Source organism: Dendroctonus ponderosae, unplaced genomic scaffold, assembly GCF_020466585.1.
Source record: "Dendroctonus ponderosae isolate FM_Combo_2020 unplaced genomic scaffold, Dpon_F_20191213v2 Dpon_F_20191213_3, whole genome shotgun sequence".
Lineage (NCBI taxonomy): Eukaryota > Metazoa > Arthropoda > Insecta > Coleoptera > Curculionidae > Dendroctonus > Dendroctonus ponderosae.
Window position 1 is genome coordinate 2,104,569 of NW_026018508.1, and position 14,781 is coordinate 2,119,349.

The 14,781-nt window shown below is 32.4% G+C and overlaps 1 protein-coding gene across 1 annotated transcript in view; it reads left to right on the top strand.

Annotated features, from left to right (window-relative positions):
• Positions 1-12,539, top strand: part of LOC125502347 (tetraspanin-7-like) — a gene marked incomplete at its 5' end in the record, with an annotated part of 17,382 nt that extends 4,843 nt beyond the window's left edge. The window contains 1 exon segment of the mRNA XM_048664691.1: positions 12,335-12,539. Coding sequence (XP_048520648.1) covers positions 12,335-12,539 — 205 coding nt within the window.
• Between the last annotated feature and the right edge of the window lie 2,242 nt (positions 12,540-14,781).

The window sequence follows — 14,781 nt, forward strand, 5'->3', positions numbered from 1 at the left end:
TGAAAAGTTGATGTAGGACTTTATCGTATTTACATTGGGAGTCACCAAGCTGATGCTCGTCGGGAGTGTATCTAACGAGTATTACTAGGGACCAGGCCGACTAGGGTTTATATCCCGTATTTATCAATTACATTATTTGCTCAAGCTATCCCCGATAGCTGGCCCGTCGTAGTTTGTCACCATTTTTGTGTAGGGGTACGATGACACTTTCTTTCCAAATACTTGGTATTTTTTCTTTCTTCCAAACCTGTAGTACGAAGGTGTGCAAGTGTTTGAGAAAAGTTTCTCCTCCATACTTGAGACACTCTGCTGATATTGTGTCATTAACCGGAGCTTTGGTATTTTTCAGCCTGCTGATCGCCTTCTCTCCAACAGTTGTTAATAATAAATACGAATGCTACTTATTATAATTATTCCGAGCTTTTTAACAAACTTGTTCACAGTTATTTAGCGAACAAACACATAATAGATGTTCTAATTTCGAATCAATTGGAGCAAATACAGTGTTTGATGCAAGCGTGTCAATTTATAACTTGTTATAACGGAAAACTATAAATATTCATTTCCAGGTGCACTAATGGCTAAAATTGTTCAGTTAAGTTCATTAAAGAAGTCCATTCAATTAGGTTCAATTACGTTTAAAGACTGGGTTTCATTTTATTGTACGAGCTAGCGTTTTCCGTATATTTATAAAACCATGTCACTACTGCTAGTGATAAATTATTTACATTTACGTTATCATCTTTTCCACTACAGGAACTTTAAAGTCAGAGTTTGCAGCATTTGTTAACTATTGGGGGCTTCAAATTTTGATTACGTAGTTTATAAAATAATTTTCTACTGCGTTCGTTATTTTAATAATTAAATGCTTGTTGGATTTTTACATAACTAAAATAAAATGTGGAAGCAATGAAAATATTTAGGGTAATAAGGCAATACATAAATCTAATTATATTTATTGTTTTTCTTAATCTAAATACAATAAAGTTTGAAAGAACGCATTACTACAAAAAAGCATAAAGATGTGCTTTTATATGTACAGGGTCATAAGGATGGTAAGCGGCTGTATCTTGGAAAGTATATGTTCTAGAGTGAGAATTCAAATAATTAATGTAGGCTTTGGAAGAAAAAATGTTGTTTTATTTTTCCCACTATTTTAAAACTTACTAGATGTAAAACATCTATACTGATAGAGACAATTCCTACTTTAGTTATTTGAATTAGGCAACCCTTATTATTTTCAAGTATTAAATCGGTTCCAGAAATTATTTTGAGATGCGGTTTTTGCGCTATGATTCATTTTTCCTTTGCTTTCGAATTCGTGTAAAATAATTTGATGGTAGCATTTGAAAAACATATTTGTGAAAAATTAAAACAAATAATTTTTTTCGAACAGCGCATTTTTCGAAAATGAGTAAGATTGTTGTTATATCACATATTGTAAAGTTTTTATTGCTCTTTCAATTGATAGTAAAAACTTTGAAATCGGTCAAGCCGTTTCGGAGTTACAGGTTTCTTTGAATTAAGCGGTTTGACTCTCCTCCCACGCTTTATTTGACAAACTTACTAGATATAAGTGAAACCACTTATAGGGACAATTTTTGTATAAAATCGACTTTTTAAAATACCGTTTGCAATTACGCCATCTAGTGGTCATCTGAGAAATTTCAAAATAATTTCCAGCAAATTCTTTTCCTCAAGTTTGTTGTAAATTTTTTTTTTCGATCACTCTACAACACGTATTTTCTAAGATACAGCCGCTTACCATCCTTATTGCGACACCCTGTATTTATGTTTCAATCTTCTGTATAAACGCGGCGTCACAATACGCATCTGTTACAATAGATACATCATTCATATCCTCAGTTCATATCAATAAGGTACCGGAAAACTTTAGCAAATAGATTAATATTGCGCTACATAAATTCTAATATTAATGTGGGCAAATCCCAGCCAATGTCGATTTTATTCCATTTTCCAGTAAAATGTAAAAATAGAAAACGGGAAATAAATAACATGATGCGTGATAGGTATGCGATATATGTATGAATTATTTACTCAAAACCCAGTTAATGTAAAACTAGCAACAAAAAAGTCGTTTTGCGGCTTGAATATTTTCACTCGACTCGGTATGTTAGTTGAATTCGTGCCACTAAGGCGAACTTCTTACATAGTTTATGTACTGTGGTCCCACAACTCGCAAAAACAATCAGATAATAACTAATTTAATGAGACGTGGTTTACGGAGTAAAAGTTTACATGGGAAAAGCAGAAACGCTCTGAAGCCAAGTCAACAATTTCTAAAGGAAGTTGCGCGTATTGTCATATTGTTTAATAAGTGAGAACAAAATGCGAAAGAGCAGTTAAGTTAAGGTGTAAAAAAAATGTTTTTTATTGCCACGGACGGATTTTCGATTTCAGCTCTTTAGTAAATTCATTGATTTTTCATTTCAAATTTTCGTTATAAGTTTGAATGCCAATTCAAAATCAATAAATTAACGTTTTTTAGAAAGTAGTCCGGAAATGAATGAGACATATGGAGTTTTAATTGACCCTTAAAATACCCTTTGATGTCTAAAAGAGCTATTCTAGAACTTTTACGAGGAAACTATATTTCCATATTTATTCTCAAGTACAATACAAGGCTTTTTGCAATCCAAATATAGCTTTTGTGACGGTTTGATACGATCGGGGCTGGGTTGAGGGGTTAAAAGCTGAAAGGTGCATTTTCTATGTACATGTTGAATCAATGTACGCCGATATCGGCTGAAAGTTCACGGTCTTGATAATAAAGCTATACATTTGAAACCAGAATACGGTTTAACCATAGAACGTTCAACTTTCTGCCCGCAAGACAAAAATATCTCCCTAAAGCACTCAACAAGCGATTTGTTTTTGTGATTTTTGGGCGTCTATTTATATCATATATTCATCATTCATATCATTCATCTATAATAACATCTATAGATTACATGCTTTATACTACAGTTTCTATATAATTTTTTTAAGTTTTAGTTTAGTTTTAGAGCATTTACAGCTCGTCATTTGCTTTTCTTTAGGAAATATCTTTGTTTTAATTACATTGGATTCACTAACCGAAAATATGTGTTTTCTGGTCAACAAAAAACGCTAGTTGACTTTTTATATGATATATAAGCTGTGTTTCTACAAGAATATTAAGTCGTTTTGCTTATAAAAGGTAAAAAAAGTAGGAAATAGGAGCAATTGCAATTAATCAAAATTCACATTTTATTAAAGAAATAATTCTTATACCAATATAATACCTGTTTGTCATAATTCAAAATTATCTTTAAATAGAAGTTTAAAAAGCAAGGGGCGTGTGTCAGGGTTTTGTTCGCTCGTCAACATTGTTGAATGTGTATTCGGTTGAAGAATTGAGCTATAAGATAGTCAGTCTAAGGTTAGGTTCGGTCAGAATTAAAAATCCACATTTAAGAATTGTTTAATTTAAAATAAAGTTGTTTTTAAACTAAAAGTTTTAAATTAATCAATAAAATTCTAGTTAAGTTTTACCTAAAACATTGCGTTTGAGAACTTAGCATACTTAGCTAAGGAAGAACTTAGCATACTTACTTAAAATACTTAATGTAAAATGTTAAATTTTCAAAAATGTAAATTTTACTGTACAGCTAAATGAATCTGGTGTTTTACACCGACGTTCAATAAAGCTAAATAACAAAAAGGAAAAAAGAAAACATTGCGTTTGTTATGTACACATTTAGAAAATCAATGTACTGAATCCATTGCTTAAATATGTTCAGTTGCACAAAAGACATAAACATTAGACCTTTCTTGCTAAATTAGTTTACCATAAATTAGCACAAGTTGACCGGCGGTGTTACTTTAGCGGAACTTGTATGAAAGAACATTGACCTACCATGAATATTGGCAATTTTCTAACAGCTTAAATTGCCTAATTAGAATTAGCGAAATTTCAATTTGTAAATTAGCACATTTAATAGATTTAATATTGCGATTTAGTTTGGGTTTCTGATCATTAAATTTGCAGCTTTTTCTAAATACGCTAACTCGAGTCTGTAAGTATAAACATTTACTACTTTTACGCGTATTATGTTATAATAATTATATGTATATTAAATCAACCATACTGTTTTATTTTAAATTAATCTTAAATTCACTATTGAAATACTAATCAATTTACGTCATCGAGAATTTTCCCACAATATCAATTTCTATTTTGATTGCGAATATTTGTTTCGATTTGAAATAGCTACAGGAGTTTTGTTTAGTTGATTGTCAATCTAACACGAATGATACTAAAAATATTAATATAAACAACAAACAAACATTTATAAGCAAAACTAATAATTAATATAAGAATCTGAATGATGCAAACATATTTTGATTTGATTGAGAACTTGTCCAAAGTAATTGGTGGATTCAGTGATTGCTTTTTAAATTAAACATTACTTGTGACTGACATTACTTTACCAAGACTGGTGAACTTGAAAAACGCAATTAGTGATAATCCAGTAGATTAAGTCATCCAGTCGATTTGTGTGAAAATGTTTCAATTTTTAAGACATTTGGTATTCTACAACGTTAATAAGTGCACTTTATTGGTTCATAGATATAATTATTGTTAACCCACATTAACAACTTTTTGTAACCATAATTAACTTAATATTTTTGAAATTTGTTCTTATTTAATTATGATTCTTTAACGGAATAAGAACATTATATTTCAAATATTAAATACAATATTTGAAAAGTTGTGAATTTATACTGAGTTTTTTTGGACTTAATTTTTAATACTACTAAATGTAAATAAAATGAAACGGAAAACTGCATACCGAATATACAGAGATGTGCATATATTAACAGGGTATGAACCCTGAAAACCTGAAACCGGAAGATTTCAAATATTTTAATGATAAAAAAAACGGAAAATAAAACTGAATTTTAAATTGGTCGTAAGGCCAAGATAGGAAAACTGTATATTTACATGTTCATTGAGGAGGTCAAAAACTTGCATTGTGACACTATTCCAACTGTTTATCAAAGTTAATTTCACTCAACACTTGGGGGAAAAATATCATTTAAGTACTTCTGCGTAAAAACAATGTGCACCAAAACCCGGATGAAAAGCTCAAGACGAAGAGTAAATAACAGTGTAGTTGCAGTACTTTCGCAACTAACGGCGATGGCCAAGGAAATCTCCCCTCTACGAATTTCGTTTTAAGCGCTTTACCGGAATCAAAAGCACGAGAGTTCAAGTCGGAAGAAAGAACAAAGCAAGTAAATAAAGTTTATTATAATAAGAGTATATAAAACTAAACTTTGGCTTTAAGTTTAACTTCTTTGACTGTCTAGTATCACAAGGAGTCGGTCGAGAGTAAAGTTTTGGTGAGCAGCAATTAATATTGCTAATATAAGTAATTCGTATACATTAGCGAAAATACAGGCTAGTAAAAGCTTTCTCTTTTCTATGAACAAGTCAAATGTAAAAGTCTAGGCGCAAAATATATTTTAATCCCACATTTAAAGTAGTAAGAAAATTACCTTTTTTAAAGTATTTTTGGCAATTTGGATTCTTATACGCCCCATGGAAGGTTACGAGTATAAAGGTGCCCAGCATTATATGATGTTTGTAATTAAGTAAATGATTTTAGAGAGAATATGAAAATAACTTGCCGTTAATGATATTATTTTCATGTATGAATCACCTATGTATTTAATGAGAACTTTGGAATTCGAATTTAAAGTTAACATTTCCAGTAACTGGTTTTCAGTTTTTAAAGTTCACTTAAAGAATTTATAAAAATAATACAAATATTATTTCCCATGCTAGAATAATACGCAAAAAGCGGTAGCACAATGAGTCTCGCACTTTATCGCATTATCCATGGTTTGTTACACTGAAAAGAAGTGCATTATTGTCGGTCATACTTTTGTCTGTGATCCGTTAGTGTAAGTCTGTTTATATGCCATTAAAATATGCCATGAAAATTGTTTTATTTCGCCTATCTAATATTAATAGTTCCGAGATATTACATGTTTCCAAACATTTGTTATTTTGTATGTTAGGTAACTATTCATGCAAAAAACCAAATCAATTGATCCACTCTCACATGGTTTCAGAAAATTGCAGAAATAAATGTTTGCGTGGTCCAAAGACAATGCATTCGCATTTGCAGGTAATATAGAACATCAATTTTCTGGAAATAAATCCGAGTCATTCAGCCTATCAAAAGTTGATTAATCAAAATTTATCGTATTACTTAGAAAACGTTTAAAAACAGCTAACAGATGCTGATGATTTCACGAAATTTAAGAAGATGTACACCAACTGATTTGATTCAGAACGTATGCACGTTACCTTTCTTAAAAATTATTTTCTTATTTATGCGATGAAAATGCCTGTAGAAAATATCCATATAAATTCCTGTCTCTTCAAATGATTATTTAAAGCTTTCACTTACCTGTGAAACTTTCCGCGGTCATATTCTCAACAGAATCGACTAAAACGCTCAATGTACTTATGCGACTTTCATATGCCTGTTTTTCTTATACAGTATTATTGTTAATTATGCAATAAATCTACAAACCTTTTTTTTGAGGAAGCGCTCTATCCGTAATCGTTTATTTTATGATGTACAAGCTTGGATTTGAAACGTAAGCACCCTGTTCAAGGTGCTTTGGAAATAAGTTCACTGATTTCATAATTTTTTCGCTATTCACTCAATTTTTATACAACGCCCTGTATATTATTGTGGTTCTGGTTAAGCTTGTAAATTGAAGTAAGTTATATATTTGATCATTTTTTCCTACCCCAACAACTGTGAAGAAATTAAACTGCTATTTTAAATTTTGTTTTGAATTTTTATATAATTTGGTTGTTGAAACAATAAGTTGTCTCGTCTGAAAAATATAATATTTGTCGGAAAAACGTTCTGATTGTTCTAATTATCGAAAATTTTTGTGTTTGCAATTTAGTTCTTCATTTATAGTGCCTGAACAAATCCATAATCGGTTTGGATGGGTTCCTCGATGAATGTGTTATTCGAACTCAATTATCTGTTTTCAGCATGATATTCTGGTTGAATGCAGACTATTATCTAAACGTTTTTGATAAAATTTGTGATGAGATTGTAATAAATTATTGGGTAGGTGAATCAAGCATGTTTCCTTGCTTTAAAAATTCAACTTCCTTCCATTTGGTTTCATACGTAGTGAACGGTTAGGAATATCCGTTAAAGTTCTCTTCCAGTACTGAACGCCCATCACTTGGTCGTCATGGTTTGTAAGTTTATATTTCTGTTAACGACACAGTTTTTTAATAATCTTTGCCCATTTAACTTTCATATTAAAAAAATGAATTTAAAAGGTGTAAAATTTGGCCGTTATTCGTAATTTTTCATACATTAATATTAAGTGATACAGGGTGAGCCAGTGAAGCGAGATCCCCCTATTAGATCGTACGGAAATAGCAACTCCAAAAAAACGTTTATATAAAAGTGTTGTGCTTGTCCCTAAAATATTTCTTCTAAAACAGCCTACTTTTTAATCCAGATTCAGGTTCTACATTGAATTCGAACTATCTTTTGTATAACATACTATGTGACTGAATTCGATGGTTTTGGACATAACGACATTTGAATAAGGGAGCGCAACCAAAGTTAACTTATTATTTTTATCATTTTTTTTTACTAAAATAAACGATATAATTTTGAAAGAATATTAAAGCAAATATTCAAATGTATTCCCATTGTCCCTGAGTATTCCCATATATCATCATTATATCATATAATATACAGGGTGATTCAAAATTGGCGTCATTCCTTTTAAGGGGTGATAGAGGCACACTTGGGGAGTACCAGAAAAATATTGAATTTTTTTTTTCGAAAATTTTTAGAATATATTAATAGTTGAAGATCAAATTTCAACTTTGTTATTAAGCTTTATTTAGAAATTGTTCCATGTTTAATTGGTAGCATATTGGAATACTTAAGCATTCAAAAAGAAAAATTACTATCTTTGCTTCAAATTACGAAAATTTTTGATATCAAAAAGTTCTTTTCTACAATTTTTTGATGAAAAATCACAGCGGCAATGATGTTTTCTGTCATTAGCAGATAGTTACAGGTGGATAACCCTTGTAAATAACAACAATAATTTGTCAACCTGTGACTTACTTTGAATTTCCTTTCACGAATTTGCGGATATGCGCTTAGTTTAGGGGAAATGCTACAGTAACATAGCAGAAGCCAACCCATACGGTACAGAAAGGAAGGAGGAAGGAGGTACAGGAGGAAGGGATACATTCCTACCATGTTTGTACGATACACACAGCACAAAGAGATACAAATGGAGCACGAGTTAATTAACTGAATACGAGAAGCTGCTTGATAAGGATGATAAGGAGATTACACAGGCACTTGCTTGTTTGCAGTTAACCATTCCAATGTTTGGTGTTGTATGGATTATTTATGTAAACACCAAACCCTACAGAATTCGAGGTTACGAGAACAGGTTGACATGTCGAAGGTACGTTGTGCAGTCAACAAATCTTGTTGAATTTACCGTTTGTCCTTGTCTATCTTATTGTCACTCTGTATAATTGCATGGTGACCGGAGTTTTTAATAATTACGAAGCAACAGGTATTTGCGCAATGTTAATTAGGCAGGTTACCTTGAAAAACATTGCTGCCGTATTTCTGATATGGTTTTTTGGAAATTTCTCAGGTTTTAATAACAATTAATTTCTTTTACTATTTTTTCTGTAGTCCTATAACAGCGCCAGACAACACCTCCAGAGGAATGACGCCAATTTTGAATCACCCTGTATATAATCATCCAAAGTTGTTATGAAGAACTCTTTGCAGCATTTGTGGGAATATTTCGTAGAAAGCGCGTCTGACTCTCTGCTTCATATAGTCGGGGTCAGTTGGAGGAAGTTAGTAGAAATGTTGTTTGACCCCCAAATGATCCCCCATTGATTTTGATGTCCCCAAAGAAAAAAGTCGCAAGAAATTAAGTCAGGTGATCTGCCTGGCCAATTAATGTCCGCGCCCCTTCCTATCCATCTATGAGGATATGATCGATGTAAAAAGTTACGCGCATTAATGGCCAAGTGGGGGAGCGCCGTCATGTTGAACCCAAACATTTGGGCGAATGTTCAAAGGAACTTCCTCTAAATAGTTCTGAAGTTTATTCGTTAAAAAATAGCAAGTAGTACATATTGGCATTTTAGCTACCTTCGAAGCAATGGGGCCCTATAACATATCATTCAATATTCCACCTCTTACATTTAATGAGCAAACGCTGGTTATCTATACCTCGTACCCATTGTGGATTTGATGTAATATAATAATGCATATTATTATGTACAGGGTTATTGATTGAACTTTGGCCACCCCATTTTAACATCTAATTTAAAATTTAGAGAAAAATGTTACATACAAAAGTTGTAGATATTAACGTGTAGTTTATTTTTAGTATCAATTGTGATACAGGGGTCTTACATTCAAGTGACAGACCAAACTTTTCTACCAATTCTAATGTCTTTGACAAATTTATTCAATTTTGAAAATTTCCCTTCCATAAGCGCCTGTACAAACTTTTGGTTTTCTCTCTCTAACGCACATAGAACTTTTTTTTGACACAACCGAAGTCGATTTGTCATGTAACTTTTGTATACCTAACATCTGTCAGGGAATAGTTAAAAAAAATAGCGAAACATTTTGGTGGGTGTTGTCTTGTAATTTCTTGTATTGTTTGATCTCGAAAACGAATCTTCCGCTCGGAAAAAGTTATTCTTTAAAGAATCTCGGGCTCATCGAGCACCATCCAACCGTATTTTTTGAACTTCCCAGTTTTCATTGTTTTCGAGAAAATCGCGAAAGTATTGTTTCCTAAAAACTACATATATCTGGGTTACTAAAAGGAAATGAACTAAACCTAATCAGTTCAGTCGATCGGATGTCTCAACCTCCATAAAAAAGTTGATTTTCGCTTTTTAGCTTCGAACGATAATAAGCGAGCAAGTGGCGATTTTCTCAAATCATAAAAAAAATTCGAAATTATCCCCAATTATGTGATTTTGCCATAGGAGGATTTTACTGATCCAAAGCAATCCATTAAACTTGAAATTTTTTTTATTATTATTATTAAATCCCCCACAAGTAAAGGACCGATGACGTCATTACGTCTCACCAAGAGTGAAGTGCCAGTTTTGGGAAATATCAAACTTGTCTGTCAAAATGTCTATTTACCTCTCCATTACTTCGAAACTTGACTCCGTTTGTAAATAAAATTTCGGCCAGGAATGATGTATTGTCATGAACTTTCAGTTGTAACCAACTGCAGAAATGTCTATAATTGAAGTCATCTCCATGAAGCTCTTGAGTTAAGTCGAGGTGGTACGGTTAATATATATGTTTGCTTATAATCCTAACTACTGATCGTTGGCTTCCACTAAGAACATTGGCTATCGATCATGTCAATTTATTGATCTTCGCTGACAATAAACTCCCTTTTCATACTTTTCTTATATCTTACACTCCAGTCTGTCTAAAACAAAATAGGGCTTTCCGCAGCACTCCACGGGCAACTTGTCTTCTAGTGGGATATTTAAGTGCTTATAGTCGACTAGCCGCTTTTATTAGGCATTGATATTCACCAATAGTGAGAATCAAATCACATAACTCGCTAATCGGAAATATTTGGTTGTTAGCCATGTTTATAATCACAAGAAAAAACTGCTGATCAATGTGACAATTAGTGGCCCTGATTATAAATACTAGTGAGTATTCAACAATAAAGTCAAAATATCCCTACCCCTGAACTCTCGATAAAACTGGATACATTTTCTTGCATTCCCATGTTTAAATTCTGTTGTACCCAAAACGATTGAATTCAGTCACATAGTATGTCATACAAAAAATTCTGAGAATTCAATGTAGAACTTGATTTTGGATAAGAAAAGTAGGCTGTTTTATTAAAAAAATAAACTTGACTGTCAAAATTTTATTTTGAGCTACCCTATATGCTTCAAAGCAACAGAAAAATACTTTGGCAACAACCACAACACTTTCATGTAAACGTTTTTTTTTTCAGTCGCTAATTCTGTACGATCTACGAGGGGGTCTCGCGTCGCTGCCTCACCCTGTACAATGTCCTTGCTATGTATTTTTAAGCAAAATCTTCAATTAAGTAAGTTTTAATGTTAAATTCCAGTAAAAATCATAGTTTTAAACCAAGTTGAACATATTTTAAAAAGGGCATTAACTATTGAACGTATATAAAAAGCCTATCTATAACTTTAACTATTTGTTGATTTGTTGCCCAGAGGAAAGAAAGAGTTTTAAGGTTTCGATAAAACGTTTTTCAAGTTTTATATACACTGATGGACAAAATTAGCGCACCACCTATTCATTTTTGAATAAATCATTTTTCCCCAAGTAGGCTGCTAAATAACGTAACCATAGTAACAATGTACAGCCCCAATTGTTTTTGGTCCCTTTATTTTCATTCCAATGCAAGTTTCTACTTGTTTTGTTTCATTTGTAACATCTCAACATTGTTTTCAGCTAGTGTGGTATTGTTTTAGATTCAATTTTCTTGCGTTTTTCCTAACTTATGTGTGTAACTAAAGTGTATATGTAAATCTAAGTGAGTTTGATGCGGTCAAAATTGTCACCTTGTTGGAAGAAGGGTATTCCCAACGTGAGGTCGCCTGAAGGTTAAGTGTTTATCACACCACCATTGTTCGATGTCTTCGTCGTTTTAGGGAAACAGGTTGCCATGCTAGACGAYCAGRGCAAGGCYGACTAAGATCCACAAACCAAGTGGACGATAGTTYTATACGACTGCAAACTTTAAGAAWTTGGTTTMTTACCGGAAATAAGATAAAAAATTCAAATTCAAAATGCCCGAATTGTTGMAATTTCTTCCAAAACKGTRAGAAGAAGGCTCAATGAATCGRRATTGAGTGCAAAACATCCTGCAAACACGTTGTCRRGAACACGTGKATTGAGATTTRGATGACTGGAAGAAARTCTTGTTTACTGATGAAGTTAGAGTGGGTTTAAAATCTTCGKAGGGGCRAGTTTTTGTTTGGAGAAGACCAAGAGAAAGATACAGCCAAGCATGTATGTTTATYCAACTGRCTTTCCGTGATRGCTCAATAATGTTTTGGCGTGGCATTTATTTGGAGGTCSGTACGGAMCTTGTGGTGATCCGAGGAAGATCATTAACATYCCAGAAGTAGATTCAATAGATTTTAGAAAGCCGTTGCACCTTTTGCATCTCACATGGGCAACAAAWTCTTGTTTATRGATGATAATGTCAGACTGAACCGAGCTCTGATCGTCCGCGAATATCTTAATGAGGTTGGCATTCAACGATTAGWGTGGGATCAGCGCAAACGACGTATTCGCCGAYGAGATCCTACCCCTGAGAACTTGGCTGAACTTGAAAACGCGGGTCTTCAAGAATGGCACAACATACCCCGAGAATTCATTACAAAGCTTTTATTGGCACTCCAAGACGTTTAAGGGACGTTATTCGAGCTAGAGGCGGCAATACACGCTATTGAATCGGTTAAAGACGRAACCTTTACCTGAATTTCAAAATTTATTTTTCATAAATGTTAACCAGAAATCTGATAAACTAGTGACTCATGTTTCGTTTTAATTTATCTTTCCAAACAACCTCATATTATTTTAAAACACAATAATTTAAACTTTGATTAAAGTATGTAGGGTTTATAATATTTTTTCTTTAAAATTTATAGATAGTGCGCTAATTTTGCCCATCAGTGTATTRCACCTGAAAYATATTACCGTTTTGAGACTTTGAGGTCATGGGATAGTTGTACCTTTAATGAAAATAAGACATTGATTTTCTCCATCTACAGTGAAGCACACTTCARAATCYCTTGGCTGCTGCAGCCAAARARWTTAAAACAATTGCGTCTTTTTCCGCCATCGGAGTTTAAATTATGTTAGAAAGTATGTTATTAAGTSTTCGTAAGAATCGCCATGGGAAGACTGATAMTTTATGGCACTTCTTAAAATKACTTAAAATASTAGTAYTAATAAATCAATATAGCAAGTTTTCCAAAATCTGCACTYAATGTTACAACGTAGGTATTGTTTTAAAATAAATAAAGAATGCTRTATGTCCATYTTGTGGCTAATGCGATAGTCTTGAACGATTGTATRCAACTAAATGAAACAGAAAAAATACTGAACATGACAATTACAATTAATTTTAAGTCACAATTGAGAYAAAAAATATTTGGTAAAAAACCATTGGTCGCTTTTAATTWATAAATTAAATTCGACAAACTGCGTTAATCTTTTAAGGTAGTGTGATAATCGACATGAAACAGCGTCTATATTAATTATGAAAAGATTTGTGCAGCAAATTATAAACCATGCAGTTAGTACATTTTCAACAGAGTAAATAGGAAACAATGCGTGATACCTAAAGGTCTTCTTGAGATAGCTACACATTAAAAATACTCCTTATTAATTTTATTTTCTGTGTTTCCTGAACATTATTTTACACTAAAGTTTTGAAATTTAAATTGAAAAAACTCTAATTAGGGAATCACGCTTTATGACTTCAGTATACACATTTGAGCTTAAGCAAGACCTGCGTCTTCTGTTGTTAATTTAATGACACTTGGCGAACCCGTTAAAACGATTGCGAGGACGGAAATGTAGTTAAAACTTAGAAATGATCGACAATTACTATCATCAGAAGTATGTAGATACACATATGGCCTTTAACGGGTTTAATTGTTCCTTCTCAAATACTGAAATTGAACGAAGTAATAATGTTGATTAACATAAGTCGTTTTATATCTAAGAAAAATTACATATAATACGGGGTGTTAATTGAAATAACTTTTGCTAGGTCACCATTGGTGTTCCAACTTGTTGAAACAACTGAAAATATCAAATCAGAAGTACTCAAAGTAGTTTGTCGGTTATACAAGAATTACCACATTTTTATTTCAGAATTTTTCTTTTGCCATTAGAATTTCTAATTTTATAACTTCATTGTCTGTTTCCCTTTAAGCATCTAACTTGTGCGAAGGGGGCCAAGGTTTATATAGTTTTAAAAATGAATTCAATGGGTGTATGAATTAAATAGGTCAATTTATAAGTCTGTTCATCAAATGAATATTGTGAACTTGCGAATAAGTGGGAATCAGAATTCAATAAATATAATTAAAAGTGTAATAACTTTCAATCATTTAAATAACAAAATTTTGTTTTCTTACTCACCTGTCTTAGAAAACATGAATTTGAAATCATCTTGATATTTATTTGCAAAACTTAGGAAAAGGTAACAGTTACATTAGAAATTAACAATTTACTAGCTATCGATACACTGGTTTCAAAAGTAACTGCATTCACATCCGATTTTTTGCTTTGTTGGAACGGAACCACGCATGTTGAGCCTCAATTGTTCGTTGGGAAACGCCGAAAGTCTATTAAAGTCATATGATGATGATGGTCCGATAAGTTTCTGACCCGTGCAATTTTGCAAAGCTTAAACAATGCCGGCGCTAAATTAGTGATTTTACATATTTTTTTCACACACATTATCGAACATTTTGATTTGAGCAACGACGATTTCCAAATTCAGGCTTGTGACTTAGGTAAAGTACGATATTATGTATTAAGTATTTCTAAAAATGTATTGACCTTTTTTTAATTTTTTCTACATAGTAAGAAAATATTCGAACAAAACACTTTGTCGCTTTCAATACCCTTTTAAAAC